General features: G+C 37.9%; 1 protein-coding gene across 11 annotated transcripts in view; it reads right to left on the bottom strand.

Annotated features, from left to right (window-relative positions):
• Nucleotides 1-23,236, bottom strand: part of GPATCH8 (G-patch domain containing 8) — a 101,835-nt gene that overhangs the window by 11,137 nt on the left and 67,462 nt on the right. For 10 of the 11 annotated variants that reach the window (XM_045489173.1, XM_045489175.1, XM_045489176.1 and 7 more), the window contains 3 exons: nucleotides 13,105-13,248; nucleotides 10,289-10,325; nucleotides 123-172 (listed from right to left, as the gene is read on the bottom strand). In XM_045489173.1, the coding sequence (XP_045345129.1) occupies nucleotides 123-172; nucleotides 10,289-10,325; nucleotides 13,105-13,248 (231 nt within the window). The remainder of the gene's footprint in view (nucleotides 1-122; nucleotides 173-10,288; nucleotides 10,326-13,104; nucleotides 13,249-23,236) is intronic. The other variant, XM_045489174.1, reaches the window with a different exon arrangement.

The raw sequence follows: 23,236 nt of genomic DNA on the forward strand, positions 1-23,236 counted from the left end.
GAATTTTCATATCTAATATTTATGAAATGTGTTTTGAATATTTTTGAATTGGGAAGGGAAAAGGGTGGAAAGACACACACAAAAAAAGATATACAGCTAAAGACACTAGTAGAAAAACTCACTCTTGTGATCTGGGCTCCCAAATTAGAAGGATTTGCTTTCAATACATCAGCTGAAAATGTCACATCACAAAGAAAAAAAAGTAAAAATAAAACAAGAGTGGAAGAGAAAAAAAAAATAAAGCAAGCATTACTACACAGGCTCTCTTAGTGAATCTGCAAACTATTATACTGAACAATCAGGGACAAAGCCATCAACTCTAAAAGGGTGGGGGAGAGGGAAGCACCTGTACAACACATATATGTGTACATACACAGAGACTGACACAGTAATAATCTCTCCTGGATACATGGACCTGTCTACATTCAGGAAAAATAGTTAACAGAACTTCAGGAAAGACCACTGCTACCTAGAAACCGTCTATCTTATTTTCATTTACCTTTATTTTGGGAATGTTCAAGTAACCAACAGCTGGCAAAATGTTTTCCTAAAGCTGGCTATCCAGAATTAAGAATTTTATAAAAACCACTTCAAGACGGTGGATCAACTATCTTGAATAAATATGAATTCCAATTTCTTCCTTTCAAGGAGAATGAGACGGAAAGAGCCTGTCAGGACTATTGTATCATTATTTCAGGCTACAAACTTAGTTTTTTTCTGCCCCAAACAGTTACCAGGCGCTCTAGCCAAAATTTAAATAGAACATATGTTTTTCTCATATCTGCCATCTTCACTCTAGCCACCCCACAGGCCTGCAAAATTTCCCAGTGCCTGGTCATTTCCTTCCTTCCTACAAATATTTGATTACTTTTAGGAGTTATTTCCCAAACTACAGGATACTTTCTAGAAGAATGAGCATTTTATCAAAGCCTGGAGTTTCCAAGCTAAATCAGACAGAGGTTAGGCTTTCCAATCATTCAGCAACCACTTGGTGCAACCTTGAAGTTGAAGGGATAAGACTATGTCCACATCATCCTGAAGACGCTGTATCTCAAATTCTTACCATAACACAATTGGAGGTAGGGAGGGATGAAAATGGGATGAGGTCAGTAAAACAAATCTGAGTGCAGCCCCATTCTAGGTGAAGCTATACACCAAACAGGGTGTAGCAAACATTCCTAAATCACCTTTACAAACTCTGAAGTCTCAAATGTAAAATTGGGAACCCCAGAGTTCTAACCCAAACCTTAGAGATAGGGCTTGGCAACTCTCCCAAACCCAAAATGTATGTTTGAGGTCTTTCAGGTGAGGGTATTTTGATGATAAAAACAGATTCTACCCAAGGTCAGACTAAATCCCCCTCCAAAGTCTTTACTGATACCTCATAAAATTTTTTTCTTCTTTCTGAACTTAGTATTTTGTTAAGTACTCATCTAGCAACCATCATACTTTGCTCTGTCTATACTTATTCTCGCCTTTCAGAAAAGCAGTATGTGTAAAGTTTGAGTCAGAAAGACTTGTGCTCAAATCCATTAATTACCAAGCAAGTGATGATTTCATCTCTATGAGCTTCAGTTTCCCCCATGAGAAAAATAGGGCCATTCTAGCAGGTTTATGAGGTTAAGTGTCAAAATAAATATAAAGCACTTTATGTATCAAAATTGTTCAATACTGGGGCAACTGGGTGGCTCAGTTGGTTAAGCATCCGACTTCAGCTCAGGTCATGATCTCGCAGTTTGTGAGTTTGAGCCCCATACTGGGCTCTGGGCTGATAGCTCAGAGCCTGGAACCTGCTTTTGATTGTGTCTTCCTCTCTCTCTCTGCCCACCCCACCCTGCTCACACTCTCTCCCTCTCTCTCAAACATAAGTAAAAAAAGTTCAATATTGTCTCTGTTCTTTTATTTGGGGCAGAGACTGTAGCTGCTCTTTTTTTAAACTTCACTTTTATTTATTTTTTAAGTAATCTCCACACCCAATGTGGGGCTTGAATTCACAACCTCGAGATGAAGAGTCACATTCTTTATCAGCTGAGCCCCTCCTTTAAAAATTTTTATTTTAAAAACAATCTCTACACTCAATGTGGGGCTCACGTAGCTGATCTTTGTAATCAACACCGTAGTGCACAGAACAGTAGTTAAGTCTACAGAAAGCATCTGGTAAATGCTTGGTGAGTAATTTGGCTGAAACACTGGATCCTTGATTTTTTCCCAAATAAATTCTTTACCACTTGTAGAAAAGTTTGATAAATATTTTCCTATCTCTATTAGGGACATAGTCAAGTTATATGAGATATATGGTTTTCCTAGCTATTACTCTCATCCAGCAAGAAGTCTCATTCTTTAGAGAATCAAAAAGCCTAAAATGTTAAGCCCCTTACTTCTGGACAGAATTAGGCCATGGGTGCCTGGATGGCTCAGTTGGTACAGCATACCACTCTTGATGTCAGGGTCATGAGTTTGAGCCCTATGTTAGGTGTGGAGATTACTTAAAATTAAAAAAAAAAAAAAAAAAAAAGAATTAGGTCAAATGGCAAAAAGGTTATCAGAAAGTTCTCAATTTCCTATGTAAAAAGTAATTAAAAAAATTTAAGTTTATTTATTTTGAGAGAAACAGGGACAGCACAAGCAGGGGAAGGGGGGGGAGGGAGGGAGGGAGGGAGGGAGGGAGAGAGAGAGAGAGAGAGAGAGAGAAGGAGAGAGGGAGGGAGGGAATCCCAAGCAGGCTCCATGCTGCCAGCATAGAGCCTGATGTGGCGCTCGAACCCAGGAAGTCGTGAGATCATGACCTGGGCTGAAACCAAGAGCTGGACACTTAACAGACTGAGCCACCCAGGTGCTCCTAAAAAGTAATTTTTATAAAGGCAAAAGTCCCTAATTCAGAGTCAGGTTTTCCAGAGTTGGTTATTTTAGTCCATGGAAAAGCCTGGCTCATTTGCAACTAAATGCTCATATGAAATTCTGTGTCCTGTACTTTTACTTTCCTCTTAAATTCTAAAGAGGAAGACAACTTCAGGTAACTTCTTCAAGGTGAGAACAGAGGAGCAACATACCTGCCTGTCAAAGAAGAGACAGAGCTCGGGGTGCCTGGCTGGCTCAGTCGGTTTAATGTCTGACTTCACCTCAGGTCATGATTGCATGGTTCGTGGGTTCTGGCCCCACATCGGGCTCTGTGCTGACAGCTCAGAGCCTGGAGCCTGCTTCGGATTGTGTCTCCCTCTCTCCCTGCCCCTCCCTGACTCATTCTCTGTGTCTCTGTCTCTCAAAAATAAATAAATGTTAAAAAAAAAAAGTTTTCTTTTAATGTTTATTATTATTTTTTTTAGAGAGAGAGCAAGACAGAGCATGAGCAGGGAAGGGGCAGAGAGACAGGGGAGACACAGAGTCCGAAGCAGGCTCCAGGCTCTGAGCTGTCATCACAGAGCCCCAATGCGGGACTCGAACTCACAGACTGTGAGATCATGACCTGAGCTGAAGTCGGACACTCAACCGACTGAGCCACCTAGGTGCCCCCTCCCCCATTTTTTTTTAAATGAAGAGACAGAGCTTATGCAAGGAAAAATATTTATTGACGTGTCATCAATCCAAAAACTTTTCAAAGGCCAAGCAAATTCCATTCCATACATAAAAATTCAAGTTAGACTATTCCAAACTGGGATACAGTCTGATCTGAGTGGATATAATTAATCATTTAAGCTAACTCCAAAGCTACTATGTCCTTGTCTCTGAAAATTATAAATTATGCCTTCTGAAGTATTGCTAGTAAATCTGTTTCTTCACTGAACTATTTAAGCTTATTAGTAACAATTTAAGTCATATAATACATTTTTCAGCTGGGCAGAACTTCATTCAAGGTAAAGGAGACTGAACCCCATTCAAAATCAAAGGGTTTGAAGATCCTGTTCTGAAAAACCAATGGCATGTTTCCAAAAAAGCATATACATTTGTGGCATAGAACACAGTGGCCATTTCTTTCTCACTGATTCTCAATCACATGGTAGCTGTAGTTTCCATTAAATTTCCCAAAGACCAATATAGGGAGAGACCTTAAGAAATAATCCAGCGCTTGAAATACCCACCCACATAACCATGTTCTTTGTGCTAAAGACCACTTCAATGTAAAGACATTCCAGTTTGTTTGTTTTTTTTTTTTTAATTTTTTTTAACGTTTATTTATTTTTGAGACAGAGAGAGACAGAGCATGAACGGGGGAGGAGCAGAGAGAGAGGGAGACAGAATCTGAAACAGGCTCCAGGCTCTGAGCCATCAGCACAGAGCCTGACGCGGGGCTTGAACTCACTAACCACGAGATCATGACCTGAGCCGAAGTCGGACACGTAACCAACCGACTGAGCCACCCAGGCGCCCCAGGACATTCCAGTTCTTAAAACGCAGCTTAAATAGCACTGTGTTGGCAGCAAAATATCTACTCCACGATTACCCAACTCTGCAAACTCCTGCACCACTACCCAACTCTGAACAAATTAAACCAGAGAATTGAGAATCTGGTAAATCTTACCAGATTTTTAATGTGAGTGATAAATTTGCCCACACTATCAATAATGTGGAGTGTGACTAGCAAGGAGTGGCATGGCGTTTGACCTGGGAATGAATGAGACAAAGATACATCTCCACATAATTTTCCCTAATAACAAAATAAGCTTTTGAATTAGTAAAATATTTGTTATCTTTTGGTACTACTCTTTTCTAACAAAAATTGATGCTAGAAGTTTATATTTGGGTATATTCTACTAGGAATAAATCTGATTATTCTTTTTCTCAAGTATTTTAAATCTTTTATCTCAATTTAAAGAAACATGCTATTATTTCCAGATGAAGGGAATTTCAGACATCAAAAAACAGGCAGAGTATTTCCTACTGCCACTAACAATCCTATGTTCTAATATTTACTGAACTCTCAAGAGAAAACCTGATTTTGTCTCTGTAGGGTCAAAAGACTGTCCACGGTTTCTTCTCACCAACAACAACGCTCCTCTCCCAGAACAGAGACTAAAGCTTAGTCTTTGTAACTAACCCTGCAATGCACATACAGTTGTCTATGGCACAAGAGATGCTCAATAACTTATTTCAGTTTTAAAATAAATCGGGAGAAGGAACACATCTAAATACTTCATGTATTATCTGTTGATAATGAACAGTGACAGGGAATAGTAAAGAAACTGTACTGCACTCTCTTTTTCTAAGTATAATCGACCTTTTTTTTTTTTAAAGTAAATCTCCACACCCATATGGGGCTCAAACTCACAACCCCAAGATCAAGAGTTGCACGCTCCACCAAGTGAGCCAGCCAGGTGTCCCTAATTCAGCCTTCTCTGAACCTCAACCACTTTCTTTCCCCTATGTCAACAATCCTGCATACCCCAAATCCATAGCCTCTTCTCCCCACCATTTCCTGCCTCTCTTTCACAACACAACATTAATCTCCTCTCCCTTCCCAAACTGGAGTAATCACGCTCTAGCTATTACATGGCCAGGTTACCTGGGTGCAAGTCTTGGTGTTTGATGCTTCTGAATGAGACCATCCAGAACATCACCATGTGGTGAAGAAGGAAAAGTACCAGGAAAGAACACAGAAAGCCTCAGCATTCAACTACTCAGGGAAGGAAGATTACAGTTGAATGGTTAAGGAAACAAAGTTACTGGACATTGGATGTAAAGTCCTTCTTTTTAGCACATGTTTATCAGTAAGTGATGAAAATAAATTTTATTCAGTAACAGAGAAAACTAAACATTAATGCCGACTATAGATACTGAAAAAAATCAGAGGGAAATACAGAAATAGTCATTCTTTTTGCTAAGAGTAGTCCTAGTCATTTATGACCATACTTATCATTTGGTGAATATCAAATTAATACGTCATAAAATTATTGTTAAATACTTGCTTTGGTATTTTCAGAAGTCAGCAAAAAGCCTTCAAAGTGTGGTATATTTTTACAGTACCAAGCTGTGCCTGCTGTAACATGTTTTTTTCACATACATGTATGTATATGTACACACAGTCACCATCACCAAAATTTAAGCTGGATCATGAGATTAAAAAAATAATTTTATTGAGATACAACTCACATAGCATAAAATTCACCCATTTAAAGTGTAAAATTTGGTGGGTTTATCAGAGCTATGCAATCATCACTACTAATTTTAGTTAGAACATTTCTATTACCCTCTAAAGAAACTCCATGCTCATGAGCAGTCACTCCCTATTACTCCTTTCTACACAGTCCCTGGAAACCTAATATATGTTCTCTATAGATATGATTATTCTAGACTTTCCATGTAAATATAATCACACAATATGGGGGTTTTTGCGACTGGTTTCTTTCACTTCGCATATTTTCAAGACTTGTGCATGTTGTGTTTATCACTAAGTCATTCCTTTTTATTGCTAAATAACATTCCATGGTATGGATATACCACATTTTGTTTGTCCATTCATTAGTTGTTGGATATATGCACCGTTTCCACTTCTGGGGTACTATTAATAACGCTGCTATGAACAATCTTATGCAAATTTTTGTGTGGACACATATTTTCATTTTTCAAGGGTATACACTGGTCATATGGTAACTCTATATTTAACATTTTGAGGAACTGCCAAACTGTTTCCCAGAGGGGCTACACCATTTTACAATTCCACTAGCAATGTAGGAGTAATCCAGTTTTTCCATCTCCTCTCCAACATATGTTACGATGTCTTTTTAACTTTGGCCATCCTAATATGTGTGAAGTGGTAAACTACTGTGGTTTTGTGGATAATGAGTCTTAAATATAACTATATAGGGGTGCCTGGGTGGCTCAGTTGGTTAAACATCCACCTCTTGATTTCGGCTCCAGTCATGTTCTCATAGTTCATGAGTTCAAGCTCTACACTGGGTTCTGACAGTGTGGAGCCTGCTTGGGATTCTCTCTCTCCCTCTTTCTCTGTCCCTCCCCTGCTCGCATTTGCTCTTCCTCTCAACATAAATGAATCAAAACTTAAAAAAAAATAGATACAACTATATAGCCCTCAAAATCATATCTGGAGGCAAAGGTTTGACCTCTTTGTAAAATTTAAAGGAGCATAATTCATAAGAACTGCTTAGGCCTAAAGCAAATGCAATAGCAGCATCTCAGTTCAGAGCTCTCTTTTCAGGACTGTCACTCACAGACTACCATTATTTCTTAGGTTGCTTTACCTTTTCAGACTACAACAGAACATATAGCCTCATATATGAATCTCCACCACAATGTATCACTGTAATAAATGTAAATGTGCAGGGCCAGAAAACAGGTTGAAAACTGCAGAATATAAGGTAGAATCATTTTAATTCATATTGGGAATGTGTATCAAAATGAAGAACAGAGTTAGAAATTCACAGGAAGAGAATACAGAGTTTACCAGCAAATGAAGTTCCCAAAGGGTCTGTTTAGGGTTATCCCTGCCTGCTCACAAAAGCAGATGGTTTCCCTAAACAGAAACAAGAATTTTCTAAGGTTGACTAGATTGTGATAGCTGGATTTAAGAAGTCTATTCCCAACAAGAGCAGAGACGGTGAGTACATAAGATTCAACAAGTGTACAGACTCAAAACATGCTCAGTTTTTGGAGGACTAGCCAAATAATGTCATTCTTTTATTAAGCAAAACAGTTTCAAAGAAAATAACACACACAGCAGTAACAAACTTTGATCTTTCTGCTACAGGTTACTAAAATAAAACTACAATGTCTCAAGTTCTTAGGATGCATTCCTCTTCATATCTGCTTTGCTTCTCCAGGCATAATCTCTTCAGAAGCTAATTATGCTGTTTAAGTCAACATCTACAAAGCTTTGGGATTCATAAATACTTTACGGCTTTCCTAATCTGTTTATAATAATCAATTTACGGTTTTCTAAGGATAAACACTCCAGAAACACATGAAATATAGATTATATGTGTAGATTATCTTCAGTAGTATCTAAGTGGTTTCGCTTCTATTATTATTATTATTATTATTATTATTATTATTATTATTATTTTCAAAGTAAGTTCTACGCCCCAATGTGGGGCTTGAACTCACAACAATGAGATCAAGAGGTGCACACTCCACTGGCTAACCTGGCCAGGCACCCCTGTGGTTACACTTCTTTTAGAAGAGTTCAGTTTCTTTTGTATTTTAGCCCTAAAATTATTTCTCTCTTATTTTATTTACTTTTTATTGCCTTTTAAACATTTCCATTTGTGTTTCCCTTGCAATGAGTATCAAAGTAGCACTGAAGAAAGGGAACCCAGTCTGAAGCTCCTCAAACCTGTAGTGGCTTGCCAGAGGTCCAATTGGTTTTGATGTGCTTATTGTCCTGATGCCCCGTGTGCCAAGCACACAGAGGAGCAAATACAGTAGAATATCTTGAGGGCAAAACTGCAACAGTAAGCAGTGCAACTCCAAGTGGAGAGTGGCCAGTCCAAATCTGAACAAAGTCCATGTGAAGTCCAAAGATGATCATTCCTTCCATCACCAAGGAATTTCTCAGAAAATACTTCAACACAGAACCTATTTCATTTCTGAGTCATGAGGAAAACTAAGCCTTCTATTCCTTGGTAATACCAGATATACACAACAGTCAACGAAAAGTAAGCAATACTGCCCAAAAATAATTGTAACAGTTTAGACAGAGTTAACTAAATCACACAGTCACAGATCCCACTGTGTACAATTCAGAACAGAGCAGTCATCGAGGGGTACTTACTATAGGCTTCATCTGTTTTAGTTCAGCTATTTAAAGCTCATAAAACCACTATTTTTACTGTTGAAACAGACCTTGGTATTAAATGAAACTTCAGTCTTTTCAAGAAACGTAAAAGGGGTTTTCACACTGAAGCTATTTTAGCAGGTTGAAAGCATTCTTTCCTCTGACCAAGACACTGATTCTTTCTAAAAAGAATCTCTCAAAGCTGCTAATTTATATGTACCAGATTTTGATAAACTGGATGCGACTACTGCAGATGGTTTTGAAATTGCAAAGAAGTTGGACCTAACACTTAAAGATGAATAAGGAGGCAGCTTTTCAATGTGCTGCTTCTCCACTGTCAATTAGAACCGTGTGTGTGGAGAGAAAAGGAAGGTCTGGGCCTGGGTCACAAACTCAAATGTTTAGAAGGATTTGGCAGTTAATATAGTGAATCACACAGGTTGATGTAAGAGACATCTAATTGAAGAGTGAGCATGTGACTTTCTAAAGAGATAGCAACTATTCAGCTTTAGCCAACTGTTATGTTAAAATGCAGGCCCAATGTTCTTAGGTATTTCAATTTTTCAAGATAAGACAAAGCCTGAATTCTATAAAATCTCATTTTTAAAAGACAGAGAACCAATCAAAATTAAATGGGAAAAATCTAACACTACAAAGACCAGACAAAATACATCTGTGGGACAATTTGTGACCTCTGGTTTATGTATTGGAGGCTGGTGAAGAGGACCCTTAGTGGCACAAATAAAAGAGAGTAAGATTGGGAGAATCCTGACTAGGTAGCAAGGCACCAAAGAAAGCAAAACAATAACAAAAAAAACCAGTGTTAAAATAAGGTACTATTATTACTGTGTTGCTACAAATTGACTTCTGGGAAACAATGTTCTTTGTAGTTTGAAATTTAGGCCCTCTGAAAAGCTCAAGAAAATGGTTTCCATGATCATATCCACTAGTAGATATGTTTTTAGCTATGCAAAATAATCAAAGATGCAAGGAGGTAGAGATGAAAAATGTTTAGTTTCAAAGTAACCTTAACTGTACTGTAATTAAGCCAAGAGGAATACAAGATGGATACTAATGTTTATTAAGCTCTGAGGCATATTAGGACTAACTTACATAAAAAGGAATCTCAGATTGGGCTAGCTTTTGAAGAATGGAGAGAACTACCCTTCAAAATGTATTGAAATTATCACCTTAAAATGAGAGTTAAACTGCTGAAAAGAGCCAAAATGTCTAATTAGCTTTTTCATCTTTAAAAAAAGCTGGGTCTTCATATTTGCAGGTTAGTGACTTTCTTCACAAAAATCTTGGAAATTTTGAGAAAACTAGTGAATAGGGAGAGGCACATAACAACCCCCCAAAATCACCACAAAACGTGGGTGACCACACAGCCCTTTTTTGAGAGATTATTTGTGCTTAATAAAGATAAGGGCGTGTTCAGAATCCTGTCTATACTACTAGTTTTACCACTAACAGGATAGATTATTTCTCTGGAAATTTTAATAGTAAAAATTTGATGGAAGATGCAAACTAGGGATTACTAATATAGGGGTTGAATGTACTTACCTATTATCTCAGATTCATAATAATCCTGTGTGCCTTCCTGGAAGACAAGACAGGGTGTCTTTATGATTTTAGAGCATGAATTTGGAAAATGGTAGCTCCATTTGTATGGTAAGTTCATGTCCTTCAAAGAGGAATGAAAAACAGGACATAGCTCCTCTTAGGGGTTATTTAGCTGTGTTGTACCAAGGGCAATTAAAGGCTCTTTAGAAATTCTAAGTAAAGGGAAGAGAACAATAAAAAAATTTAGTACTGTGCACTTTTTTGTTTATATATTTATAGCATTGTTTCAAGATTCTACTCTATCTGCACTAAGAGGGCAGTATAAAGAAAGATGAAAAAGCCTGTTTCAACCAAATACAGAACACTCCGCCAAAACCAAAGAAAACAAACTCACACTACATTCATTCTTTTTTTAATACCCAAGATGGGCTTTTGAGCATGGTGAAGAAACAGGCTCACATGCATTCATTAACCATACCAGCTAAAGATTTCTTCCCAGACCAAGGACTGCAGACATTTTTCTATGTTAATGGAGAAAGGTAGTCCATAAGTTCCTTATAAGAAACCCTTAATTTTGTATTTTCATTTTTAAATGAAATGATAATCTAAAAAATAGGAGTATTTGGGATCATCTAGATGAGCACTTTACAAATGTTTATAACATAACTAGGGACTTAAAATGACAGTGATTTGTTTGTACCAAGGAAAGGCCAAATGATTTTGCAATATCATATGTCTTTGAAAGTTTTTCAGTAGTCTTAATAGAACAGGGTTTCTCAACCTCAGCACTATTGACATTTTGGGCCAGGTATTCTGTGTTGCAAGGAGCTTTCCTGTGCATTGTAGGATATTTAGAAGCACCTCTACCCACTACATGCCAGTAGCACCATCTTCCTAATTGTGGTAATCAACAATGTCAAGTGTTCCCTAGAGGACAAAACTCCCCATGTGGAAAACCACTGCAACAGAGAAACATGGAGAGAGAATGAAGTCATCCCAAGGTGCACAGAACAGACATGTCAAATTCGAATGAACCAGAGCTGTAACAATTACTACTACTCTCAAGTTGAAAGCAGCATCACTAAAACATTATCATCCCTCACATTAATGCTGTTGATGTGAATTTCACTAGTTCTGCATTTCTGCTCAGATTTCATTTGTAATTCTGTTGCTTGGATAGAATATTTTCCCTTAAAAAGCAATCTAAACATTGCTCAAGTCTGAATTATACTTTTCCTGGTTTATTTTTTTTCTAATAGAAACTTTACTCAAGAGACTTCTCATCAACTAAAAATGTAACCTTTCTAAATGTCCTTTTGGTGCCTAAAGTTTCTTCTGGAGTCCTAATTTATCAGACAACTCTTTTTTTTTTTTTTTTAAAGTACGCTTTAAGCCCAACGTGGGGCCTGAACTCACGACCCTGAGATCAAGAGTCACATGCTCCACCGACTGAGCCAGCCAGGCGCCCCATCATAGACAATTTTGTCCCCCGTAGACAATTCTTAATTGAAGAAATTTTTAGAGCCCAAAAAGGTGGTTGTGTGTTTAGATGCTACAAGTCTTTCTCAATTCCATAAAAAATAACCCCCAAATTTGAATTATGTATACACTGAGAAGCCAGAAAAATTACTGGATAAGCAATATTTGCTGTTGTAACTCTTTCTTGACAGATGTTTCTTTGAAAAAGTAAAGTAACTCCAGTATATATCTTGTCCATATATATCCTCTCTATATTTCTCTTCTTCAAATTAAGCAAACCTTGATAATACACAATGTCCAAAGGTGTATCAAAAGTTCAAAAGCTGTCTTGAATACAATTCTATCAGTGGAAGCATCTTATATTGGTTAGGTGTGGTTAAACATGAGAGAGATTGTTGCAAAAAGTGTAACAGTTTACAAACTATCCTTGTGCTAGTAAAGCTTAAAGCTTGCTCTTTACTTGTGCACTGAAATCTTATGGCTGGTTGAAAGACGAAGCAAAGGTATTAAAAAAAAAAAGTTGGTTCAACAGATCCTTAAGACAGCATTCCAGCAATGCTCATAAATCTTACAAGTTTAACAAATACAACTATTATGCCTTCAAAGACCTAGTAAATTCTGCTAAAATCACCCAACATCAAATGGCTCAAAATTATTCAATAAGCCAGAAATTTAACGATCCATTTTTTTCTTCTGAAATCCCCCCTGGGCCACCTTCTTTATGCCAGTATCTAGTTAGGTACAATTTTATTTTCTAAGTCAGTGAAAGCAAAAAAGACTGCAAAGAAAGTATAATTCACTTTTTAGCAAGCTCTCCAACATGCAGCATCAGAGGTTTTTGTTAAAGTTAGGACAGCATCTAATTCTTTTTCCTTCTCAAGATTTATCTAGTTTCCAAGGTATACCAAATAACAAAATAACTTACTGATAGGAAATAGTAGCCAATAAAGCATGAACTCCTGTATATAGAAGATGAAGCACCCACAGTCTGGGATAACTATTCAAAGTTTAACATGTTCACAAAGAGAGAGAAAGGGAAATAAAACTCCTAGTGATCCTCAGTTGAACTACCAAATTAAATACAAATTCAGAAAATAATCAAAGCCAAAAACTTTATGCAAGATTTATGAAGCTCACAATTCTCTACATAAATTCTTGGAAGAGGGAGGTCTATGTCAGGACTTGTCACTGAAAAAAAAAAGTAAGTCAGATAGACCTCAGATAAAGACTGGCAGATATAAGAAACCATAGTCACCAAGATTTTTGGGGTACATTTATAAAATTCAATAATTCTAACAAATAAAGTATTGTTTTGTTAGCAAGCAACTATTCCTCACCTGCTTGTGTGCATGATCATAGGAGTTGATGTGGTTGTCAAATTCCTGATGTTTCTGATATTGCTTATCACAGAGTTCACAGTAAAAGTTGGCTCTGAGGTCTTCCAGTGCTTTGGCAATGGCCTTCTCTTTGTCAACATAATCCTGTAAGAACCACAAAATACAAACTAAAAATGAACTTAGAATTTTAAGTGAATGGTATAAAGACGGTTATTTAGCGGTACTAGTAAAAACTAGATGGAACACAAGTGGCAATTAGGTGGGTAATTTGTGTGTACTAATAGTTGTCTTCAAATAAATAAACATTCAAAAAGAGTTCCATGTTTATTTATTTTTGAGAAAGAGAGAGAGACAGAGCGTGAGCAGGAGAGGGGCAGAGAAAGGGAGACGAAAGAGGATCCAAAGCCGGTTCCAGGCTCTGAGCTCTGTCAGCACAGAGCCCGATGCGGGGCTCAAACTCAGGAACCATGAGATCATGACTTGACCCGAAACCAGATGAGTAACTGACTGAACCACCCCAGTGGCCCCCCGCCCCCCTGAAAGAGTTCAATTTTACTTTGCCTTTTGGCATTATGGTGGCATCCCCTACTCCTACCTCTGGCTAAACAAACAAACAAACAAACAAACAAACAAACAAAACCCAAGCAACCAGAAATGAGAAACAAACAAAATTTTTTGAATGTTTATTTTTTGAGAGAGAGAGCACAGCAGGGCAGGAGCAGAGAGAGAGGGAGACACAGAATCTGAAGCAGGCTCCAGGCTCTGAGCTGTCAGCAGAGTCAACACGGGGCTCGAACCCATGAACTTCAAGATCATGACCTAAGATGAAGTGGGATGCTTAACCAACTGAACCACCCAGACACCCCCAAAAAGAGTTTAATTTTACTTTGCCTTTTAGCATATGGTGGCATCCCCTACTCCTACCCCTGGCTAAAAAACCCCCCAAACAACCAGAAATAAAAAACACAATTTGTACTGCAGTGTAAGGAACCATAGAAATATCCTCAAAAGAGGCAACAGAGGGGCGGCTGGGTGGCTTAGTCGGTTAAGCATCCAACTTCGGCTCAGGTCATGATCTCGCAGTTTGTGAGTTCAAGCCCCGCATCAGGCTGTGTGCTGACAGCTTGGAGCCTGGAGCCTGCTTCGGATTCTGTGTTTCCCTCTCTCTCTGCCCCTCCCCTGGTCATGCTCTGTCTCTCTCTCAAAAATAAATAAATGTTAAAAAAAAAAAAAAAAGTTAAAAAAAAAAAAGAGGCAATAGAAAATAAATCAAATAACTGAAATTGGTATCAGGCTGTGATGGGCAAAGGCTCTCCTTAGGACATGTGGGTAGTGACACAGGAACTTGGGGTTTGAGCAAGATGGGGGAGCTAGATCACAGAAGCCTCATTAATAAATGAAAGAACCTGTGAGTGGGCTGGAGAGTACTTAAGACCTCTGCATCTTGGCAGAGGGGAAAAAAAAAAAAAATCCTCTCAGTGGGGCACCTAAGTGGCTCAGTAGGTTAAACATCTGACTCTTGGTTTCTGCTCAGGTCCTGATCTCGCGGTTTTGCGAGTTCAGTCGGTAGAGCATGTGACTTGATCTCAGGGTAGTGAGTTCATGCCCCATGTTGGGCATGAAGCCTACTTAAAACAAAATAAAACAACAAAACATAAACAAAACAAAAAAACCTAGGCAGACTGCAGAAAGAACCAAATAAGAACCGTAAAAAATAAACCAAAAAATTCATCAGCTACCTAGAGGATGGATGAAAAAAACAGGCCAGACACACCTCAAAAAAGATGCAGTAGGGAAGTGAAAATGTTCTGGAATTAGACTGTAGCAATGGTTGTACAAGCTTATGGAATATACTAAAAGCCACTTTAAAAAGATGAATTTTATAGTATTCAATTTATATGTCAATTTAAAAAAGATGTAGTAGGGGCGCCTGGGTGGCTCAGTCGGTGAAGCGTCCGACTTCAGCTCAGGTCACGATCTCGCGGTCCGTGAGTTCGAGTCCCGCGTCAGGCTCTGGGCTGATGGCTCAGAGCCTGGAGCCTGCTTCCGATTCTGTGTCTCCCTCTGTCCCTGCCCCTCCCCCGTTCATGCTCTGTCTCTCTCTGTCTCAAAAATAAATAAATGTTAAAAAAAAAAAAAAATTAAAAAAAAAAAAGATGTAGTAAACTAAAAGAGGTAGAGAAGTTAGTTTGAAATTACTTAGAATGAGGTACAGAGACAGATAATATGCAAAAGAGGTTTAGAAGCCATAGAGTATATAGTATTTACACATGTACAAGTGGAATCCCAGAAAAACAGGATAGCATAGATGAGAGAAAAATATTTGAAGATATAAAGGCTGAGAATTTTTCCAAACTAGTTAAAGACATAACTCCACAGATACAGGAAGCACAAAGTATACCACACAGGCTAAATAAAAATGTGCACCTAGATATACTGCAATGAAACTACAAAAGGACTAAAGACCATCAAATCCTAAGATACCCAGAAAAAATTTAAAGATTACCCACAATCAGACTGACAGCAGACTCAAAAGCAATGTAAAGTAGAAGACAGTGTGCTTAGAGAAAATACATGTCACATGTATACCAAATGACCTATTTTACAGAAGTGATTAAATTAAGGCATTTCCAGATAAAAAAGTTTTACCACCAAGAGATTCATTAAAAAGAACCTTCCTAGGGGTACCTGGGTGGCTCAGTCAGTTGGGAATCCGACTTCAGCTCAGGTCATGATCTCGCGGTTCACAAGTTCGAGCCCTGCATCAGGCTCTGTGCTGACAGCTCAGAGCCTGGAACCTGCTTCGGATTCTGTGTCTCCCTCTCTCTCTGTTCCTCCCCTACTCACACGCCTGTCTCTCTCTCTCAAAAATGAATAAAAAGATTTAAAAAAAAAAAAAAAAACCCTTCCTAATAAAGCAGTATTTCTGAAATCATAGATTGTAATTCACCAGTAAGTCATGACATTAGTTTAGTAAATTATAGCAGGCACAGAAAAGGAAAAAAAAACCCAAAACCAGAAAAATACAGAATATAGTTCACATAAGGGTAAATTCTGTCTTGTAAAACTTTTGTTTCAGTTGTAAGTGGTTGCAATATTAAACATATTTAATTATTGAGAGAGGGAGACAGCATGAGCAGGGAAGAGTCACAGTGGGGGGACAGGGAGTGAGAGAATTTTTTTTTAACTTTATTTTTTAAAATTTACATCCAAATTAGTTAGCTTATAGTGCAACAATGATTTCAGTAGTTGATTCCTTAATGCCCCTTACCTATTTAGCCCACCCCCCCTCCCATATCCTCTCCAGTAACTCTCTGTTTGTTCTCCATATTTAGGAGTCTCTTCTGTTTTGTCCCCCTCCATGTTTTTATATTATTTTTGTTTCCCTTCCCTTATATTCATCTGTTTTGTCTCTTCAAGTCCTCATATGAGTGAAGTCATATATTTGTCTTTCTCTGACTAATTTCGCTTAGAATACTATCTCCAGTTCCATCCACGTAGTTGCAAATGGCAAGATTTCATTCTTTTTGATTGTTGAGTAATACTCCGTTGTAGATGTATACCACATCTTTATCCATTTATCCATCAATGGACACTTGGGCTCTTTCCATACTTTGGCTATTGTTAATAGTGCTGCTATAAACATGGGGGTGCGTGTGTCCCTTTGAAACAGCACACCTGTATCCCTTGGATAAATACCTAGTAGTGCAATTGCTGGATCGTAGGGTAGTTCTATTTTTAGTTTTTTGAGGAACCTCCATACTGTTTTCCAGAGTGGCTGCACCAGCTTGCATTCTCACCAACAATGCAAAAGAGATCCTCTTTCTCCGCATCCTCGCCAACATCTGTTGTGGCCCGAGTTGTTAATGTTAGCCATTCTGACAGGTGTAAGGTGGTAAATCTCATTGGGGTTTTGATACGCATTTCCGTGATGAGTGATGTTAAGCATTGTTTCATGTATCAGTTGGCCATCTGGATGTCTTCTTTGGAGAAGTGTCTATTCATGTCTTTTGCCCATTTCTTCACTGGATTATTTGTTTTTTGGGGGTTGAGTTTGGTAAGTTCTTTGTAGATCTTGGGTACCAACCCTTTATCTGATATGTCGTTTACAAATATCTTCTCCCATTCTGTCGGTTGCCTTTTAGTTTTGCTGATTGTTTCCTTCGCTGTGCAGATTTTTATTCTGATGATGTCCTAGTAGTTCATTTTTGCTTTCGTTTCCCTTGCCTCCAGAGACGTGTCGAGTAAGAAGTTGCTGCGGCCAAGATCAAAGAGGTTTTTGCCCGCTTTCTCCTCGAGGATCCTGATGGCTTCCTGTCTTACATTTAGGTCTTTCATCCATTTTGAGTTTATTTTTGTGTATGGTGTAAGAAAGTGGTCCAAGTTCATTCTTCTTCATGTCACTGTCCAGTTTTCCCAGCACCACTTGCTGAAGAGACTGTCATTATTTCATTGGATATTCTTTCCTGCCTTATCAAAGATTAGTTGGCCATATGTTTGTGGGTCCATTTCTGGGTTCTCTACTCTGTTCATTGATCTGAGTGTCTGTTCTTATGCCAGTACCATACTGTCTTGATGATTCCAGCTTTGTAGTATAGCTTGAAGTCTGGGATTGTGATGCCTCCTGCTTTGGTTTTCTTTTTCAAGATTGCTTTGGCTATTTAGGGTCTTTTCTGGTTCCACACAAATTTTAGGATTGTTCTAGCTCTGTGAAGACTGCTGGTGTTATTTTGATAGGTAGGGATTGCATTGAATATGTAGATTGCTTTGGGTACTATCGACATTTTAATAATATTTGTTCTTCCTATCCAGGAGCATGGAATCTTTTCCCATTTTTTTGTGTCTTCTTCAATTTCTTTCAGAAGCTTTCTATAATTTTCAGTGTATAGACTTTCTACCTCTTTGGTTAGATTTATTCCAAGGTATTTTATGGTTTTGGGTGCAACTGTAAATGGGATCGATTCCTTGATTTCTCTTTCTGTTGCTTCATTGTTGGTGAATAGGAATGCAACTCATTTCTGTGCATTGATTGTATATCCTGCAACTTTGCTGAATTTATGAATCAGTTCTAGCAGTTTTTTGGTGGAATCTTTTGGGTTTTCCATATACAGTATCATGTCATCTGCAAAGAGTGGAAGTTTGACCTTCTTCTAGCCGATTGGATGCCTTTCATTTCTTTGTGTTGTCTGGTTGCAGAGGCTAAGACTTCCAATACTATGTTGAATAACAGTGGCAAGAGTGGACATCCCTGTCTTGTTCCTGACCATAGGGGGAAAGCTGTCAGTTTTCCCCATTGAGGATGATATTAGCGTTGGGTCGTTCATATACGGCTTTTATGATCTCGAGGTATGATCCTTCTATCCCTACTTTCTTGAGGGTTTTTATCAAGAAAGGATGCTGTATTTTGTCAAATGCTTTCTCTGCATCTATTGAGAGGATCATATGGTTTTTGTCCTTTCTTTTATTGGATGTGATGAATCACGTTGATTGTTTTGTGGATATTGAACCAGCCCTGCATCCTAGGTATAAATCCCACTTGGTTGTGGTGAATAATTTTTTTAATGCATTGTTGGATCCAGTTGGCTAATATCTTGTTGAGGATTTTTGCATGCATGTTCATCAGGGAAATTAGTCTATAGTTGTCCTTTTTAGTGGGGTGAGAGAGAATATCTTAAGCAGGCTCCACCCTGAGTGTAGAGCCCGAAGCGGGGTTCGATTCCATGACCCTGTGATCATGACCTGAGCCAAAATCAAGAGTCAGACACTCAACCAACCAAGCCACCCAGGCAGCCCTGTATTAAACATGTTTCTAACTGTGGACCTGAATGTCACGGTTTCCTTAAGAATATACTTTAGGGAAAAAGGAAAATGATGCCAGTAAAAAGGTCTGAAATACTGAAAGTAAATGGTAAGCAATAAAAATATATGATATACACACACACACACACACACAATATATAACAAAAACAAAAAAATACATTATAACAAAAATTATATAAATATATACATATATACGTATATATACACACACATATATATACACATAATAACAAAAACAATACCTACTTCGCAGGACTGAAAAAGGATAAAAACCAAAATGCTAGCTGACATAGCCAAATGTAACAGAAGAGGGCATTCAAAGTTTAAATGTTCTCGAGTCCTTCTAATGAGATGGAGTTAACTTTAGACTTTGTTAAATTAAGCATAATTTAAACTCCCAAGGGTAATTATTAGAAGAACAGAAATAGTGAAGGGAAAAAAATAAGAAAACTTCAATTTTATAAAGGTAAGACAGGACAGAAAAATCAGCAAAATATAAAGTAAAAAGGCAGATAAGAAATCACAAGAAATGTAAAGGTACTGGGACCCCTGGGTGGCTCAGTTGGTTAGGCGTCCAACTCTTCATCTTGGCTCAGGTCATGATCTCATGGTTTTGTTGAGTTCAAGCCCCATTTCAGGTTCCATACTGACAGCATCGAGCCTGCTTGGGATTCTCTCTCTCCCTCTCTCAAAATAAATACATAAACATTAAAAGAAAGAAAGAAAGAAAGACAGACAGACAAAGAAAGAAATAAAAGAAAAAGAAAAAGAAAAAAGAAATGTAGATGTACTAAAAAAAAATCACCAGAAAAACAAAATCCAACTACATGTTGATCACAAGAGATATCCCCAAACTCAAGAAACAACTCAGAAAGTTGGAAGTTAAAGGACAGAAAAAGATATATGTCGGGCAAATACTAGCCAAAATAAAGCTGGAGCAACTATATCAATACTCAACTTAATTAACTTTTTTTCTTCTAAGTAATCTCTACAAGCAATGTGGGGCTTGAACTCATGACCCCAAGATCAAGAGTCACATGCTCTACTCACTGAGCCAGCCAGGCACCCCATCTTTTTTTAGACTTTAAGGCAAAAGCATTACTTGAGACTGTGGCCAGTTATGGAATTAAATATTAAGAGGCTATTCTCCAAATAAGCTGCACTGCTAATCTGAAAAGCCAACACAGACATGTTGGTTATCCACTGGTCTTAATGAGGTTTTGGCTCAAAACTGTGGGACTGACCCAAAAAGGTGGTCCAATTTGCCTCAGCAGTTCCATTTAAAAGCTAGACATCAAAAGACATCTCAAAACAAGCTGAGTACAGTTGATCTTTGAATGAATTTGAAATGCATGGGTCCACGTACATGAGGATTTTTTCCAATAAATGTATTGGAAAGTTTTTGGAGATCTGCAACAATTTGAAAAAATTTGCAGATAAACCACATAGTCTAAAAAATACCAAAAAGAAAAAAAAAAAAAAGAAAAAAGAAAAAAAGTGTGTCATTAATGCATAAAACACTTGTAGATACTAGTTTATCATTTATTACCATAAAACACATGCAAACTTATTACAAAACGTTAAAATTTATCAAAACTTATGTACACACTTACAGACCTTAAATGGTACCACTGGCAGAGAGAAATGTGAACAAATGTAAAGATGATGTATTAAATCATAACTGCATAAAGAACTGTAGTACATGCTGTACTACTGTAATAATTTCACAGCTATCTCCTGTTGCTGCTGGGGTGAGCTCAAGTGTTGAGAATATCCACTTAAAATGCTGTGTGATGTTAATCATCTCTGCATGAGCAGTTCATCTCTCTAGCAAATTGGGTACTGCAGTAAAAAGTGATCTCTCCTAGTTCTTGTGTATTTTTCATCATGTTCAGTGCAATACTGTAAACCTTGAATAACACCACAGGACCCACACAAAGTGCCACTAGTGATGCTGTAAATGCTCACAAGCAGAAAAAAGTCATGACATTACAAGAAAAAGGTGAACTGCTAGATAAATACCATAGATTTACATAAGCAACAGTGGTTGCCTGACATTTGAAGATAAATGAATCCAATGTAAGGACCATTGAAAGGAAGGAAGGAAGGAAGGAAGGAAGGAAGGAAGGAAGGAAGGAAGAAAAAGGAAACCTGTGAAGCTGCCACTGCAGCTGAATTAGCCGGTGCAAAAACCTTGCACTTTTTGTGCAAAACCTTTCAATCTCGTATTGAAAAGGAAGCTTTTGTGTGTTTAGGATTGCTATAAGAAAGGAATACATACGGACACTGATACGGTTAAAAAACAGTGAAGTGATTATATGACAACTTAAAGCAAAAAGGGAAGGATCTAAGGCTAGAGAATTTAATGCAGGCAAAAGATGGTTGGATAATTTTATAAAGAGGTCTGGCCAAAACCTATCAAGATAACAGGAAAAGCGGCTTCTTCCAACCAGGATGCAGCAGACAAGTTCCCAGATGCCATTAAGAAAATCCCTGAGGAAAAAGGTTATCTGTCTGAACAAGTTTTTAATGCAGATAAAAGTGTCCTACTCTGGGGATGGGATGCCACACATGACATTTATTAGCAAGAAAGAGAAGCAAACACCAGGATTTAAGGCAGGAAGGGAGAGGCTAACACTACTGTTTTATGCAAATACAGTTGGGTTTACGATCAGGACTGCCTTTACCTATAAAGCTAACTTCCACCTCCACCCCTACCCCAACCCCTAGCCTTAAAGTGAAAAAATAAACGCCAGCTATCAGTCTTTTGGTTGTACAAGAAGGCTTGGACAAGAAGAATGCTTTTTCTGAATTGCTTCCATCAGTGCTTTGTCCCTGAAGTCAGGAAGTACCTTGCCAGTACAGACTGCCTTTTAAAGTTCTTCTGATACTGGACAATCCCTCAGCCACCCAGAACCTGGTGAATTCAGCAAAGGCACTGAAGTAGTCTTTCTGCCCCCAAACACAAGGTCTTTAATTCAGCCTCTAGATCACGGGGTTATTATACACAGTACACTACAGAAAGGATTGTGAACACTATGAAAGAGAACCCCAAAAGAGAGAATATGAAAGTCTGGGAGGATTACACCACTGAAGATGCCATTGTTGTTACAGAAAAAGCCGTGAAAGCCATAACATTTCCAAATAATAAATTCCTGCCAGAGAAAACTGTGTCCAGATGTTGTGCATGATTTCACAGAATTTATAATAGAGCCAATCACAGAAATCACAGAAGAAATAGTAAATGGGGGGGAGGGGAAGTGATGGTGGTGGGGAAGGGTGCAATATATGGATCTTGAAGAAATTCAAGAGCTAACAGAGGGATTAACAGAAGACAACTCAATGGAGACAACTGCTTCCACACCAGAGCCAGACAATAAGGAAGAAAATGTAGAAGCAGCAGTGCGAGAGAACAAGTTGGCAGTAATCTATCTGGAAGAAGGGTTCTGATTATTCAAGACTGCTTTTGACTTCTTTTACCACATGGACCCATCTAGGACACAGGCACTGAAATTAAAGCAAATGGCGGAAGACAATGAATAGAAACATTTTTTTTGAAAATGAAAAAGCAAAATAAATAAATGAATAAATGAATGAATGAATGAATGAATAAATAAGAAATAATGACGTATTTCCATAAAGTTATACTAAGTGTGCCAGCTTCTCCTACCTCCCCTTCTACCTCCTTCTACCCTTGATACAAGACCAACCCCTCTTCTTCCTCCTCAGCCTTCTCAATGTGAAGATGAAGAAAACCTTTATCATAATCCACTTCCACTTAATGAACAGTAATATAATCATCATGCCATATAGTTAATAAACTTATCTGCTGTGTATGTGTGTTACTGTCTTTGTGTGAAAATCTAGTAACTATATGACAAGAATTCTGAGAGACGTTTTTATGTCATCATCATTTCCCAAGTACTCATAATGTAGGACATCCTGTGCAAGACTGTATGGAAGTGGACAGCCTATCCTTACTTAGGAATAAGGTAAGTAACACTTGATGGAAAGTAATAATGTGTTGGTTTTCTTAACTATTTTATAACTTTGCTTTCAAAGAATTATATTATGTACTGTATGGCTCTCTTATAGCTGGAGAAGCTGAGTATCAACCTATCAACTCAGGGAAATATATACATACATATATATATATATATATTTTTTTTAATGTAACAATGTTTCAGTAATGTATTATGAACATGTGGTATGCCATAAAAATTTTATAAGCATTCATTAGTGTATAGTCTAGGCTACTGTGAAGTAACTGCACTGATTAGGCCACCATAAAGCAATCATACTACTGCTTCTT

The sequence above is a fragment of the Leopardus geoffroyi genome, chromosome E1 (assembly GCF_018350155.1).
Source record: "Leopardus geoffroyi isolate Oge1 chromosome E1, O.geoffroyi_Oge1_pat1.0, whole genome shotgun sequence".
NCBI classification, from domain to species: Eukaryota; Metazoa; Chordata; class Mammalia; order Carnivora; family Felidae; genus Leopardus; species Leopardus geoffroyi.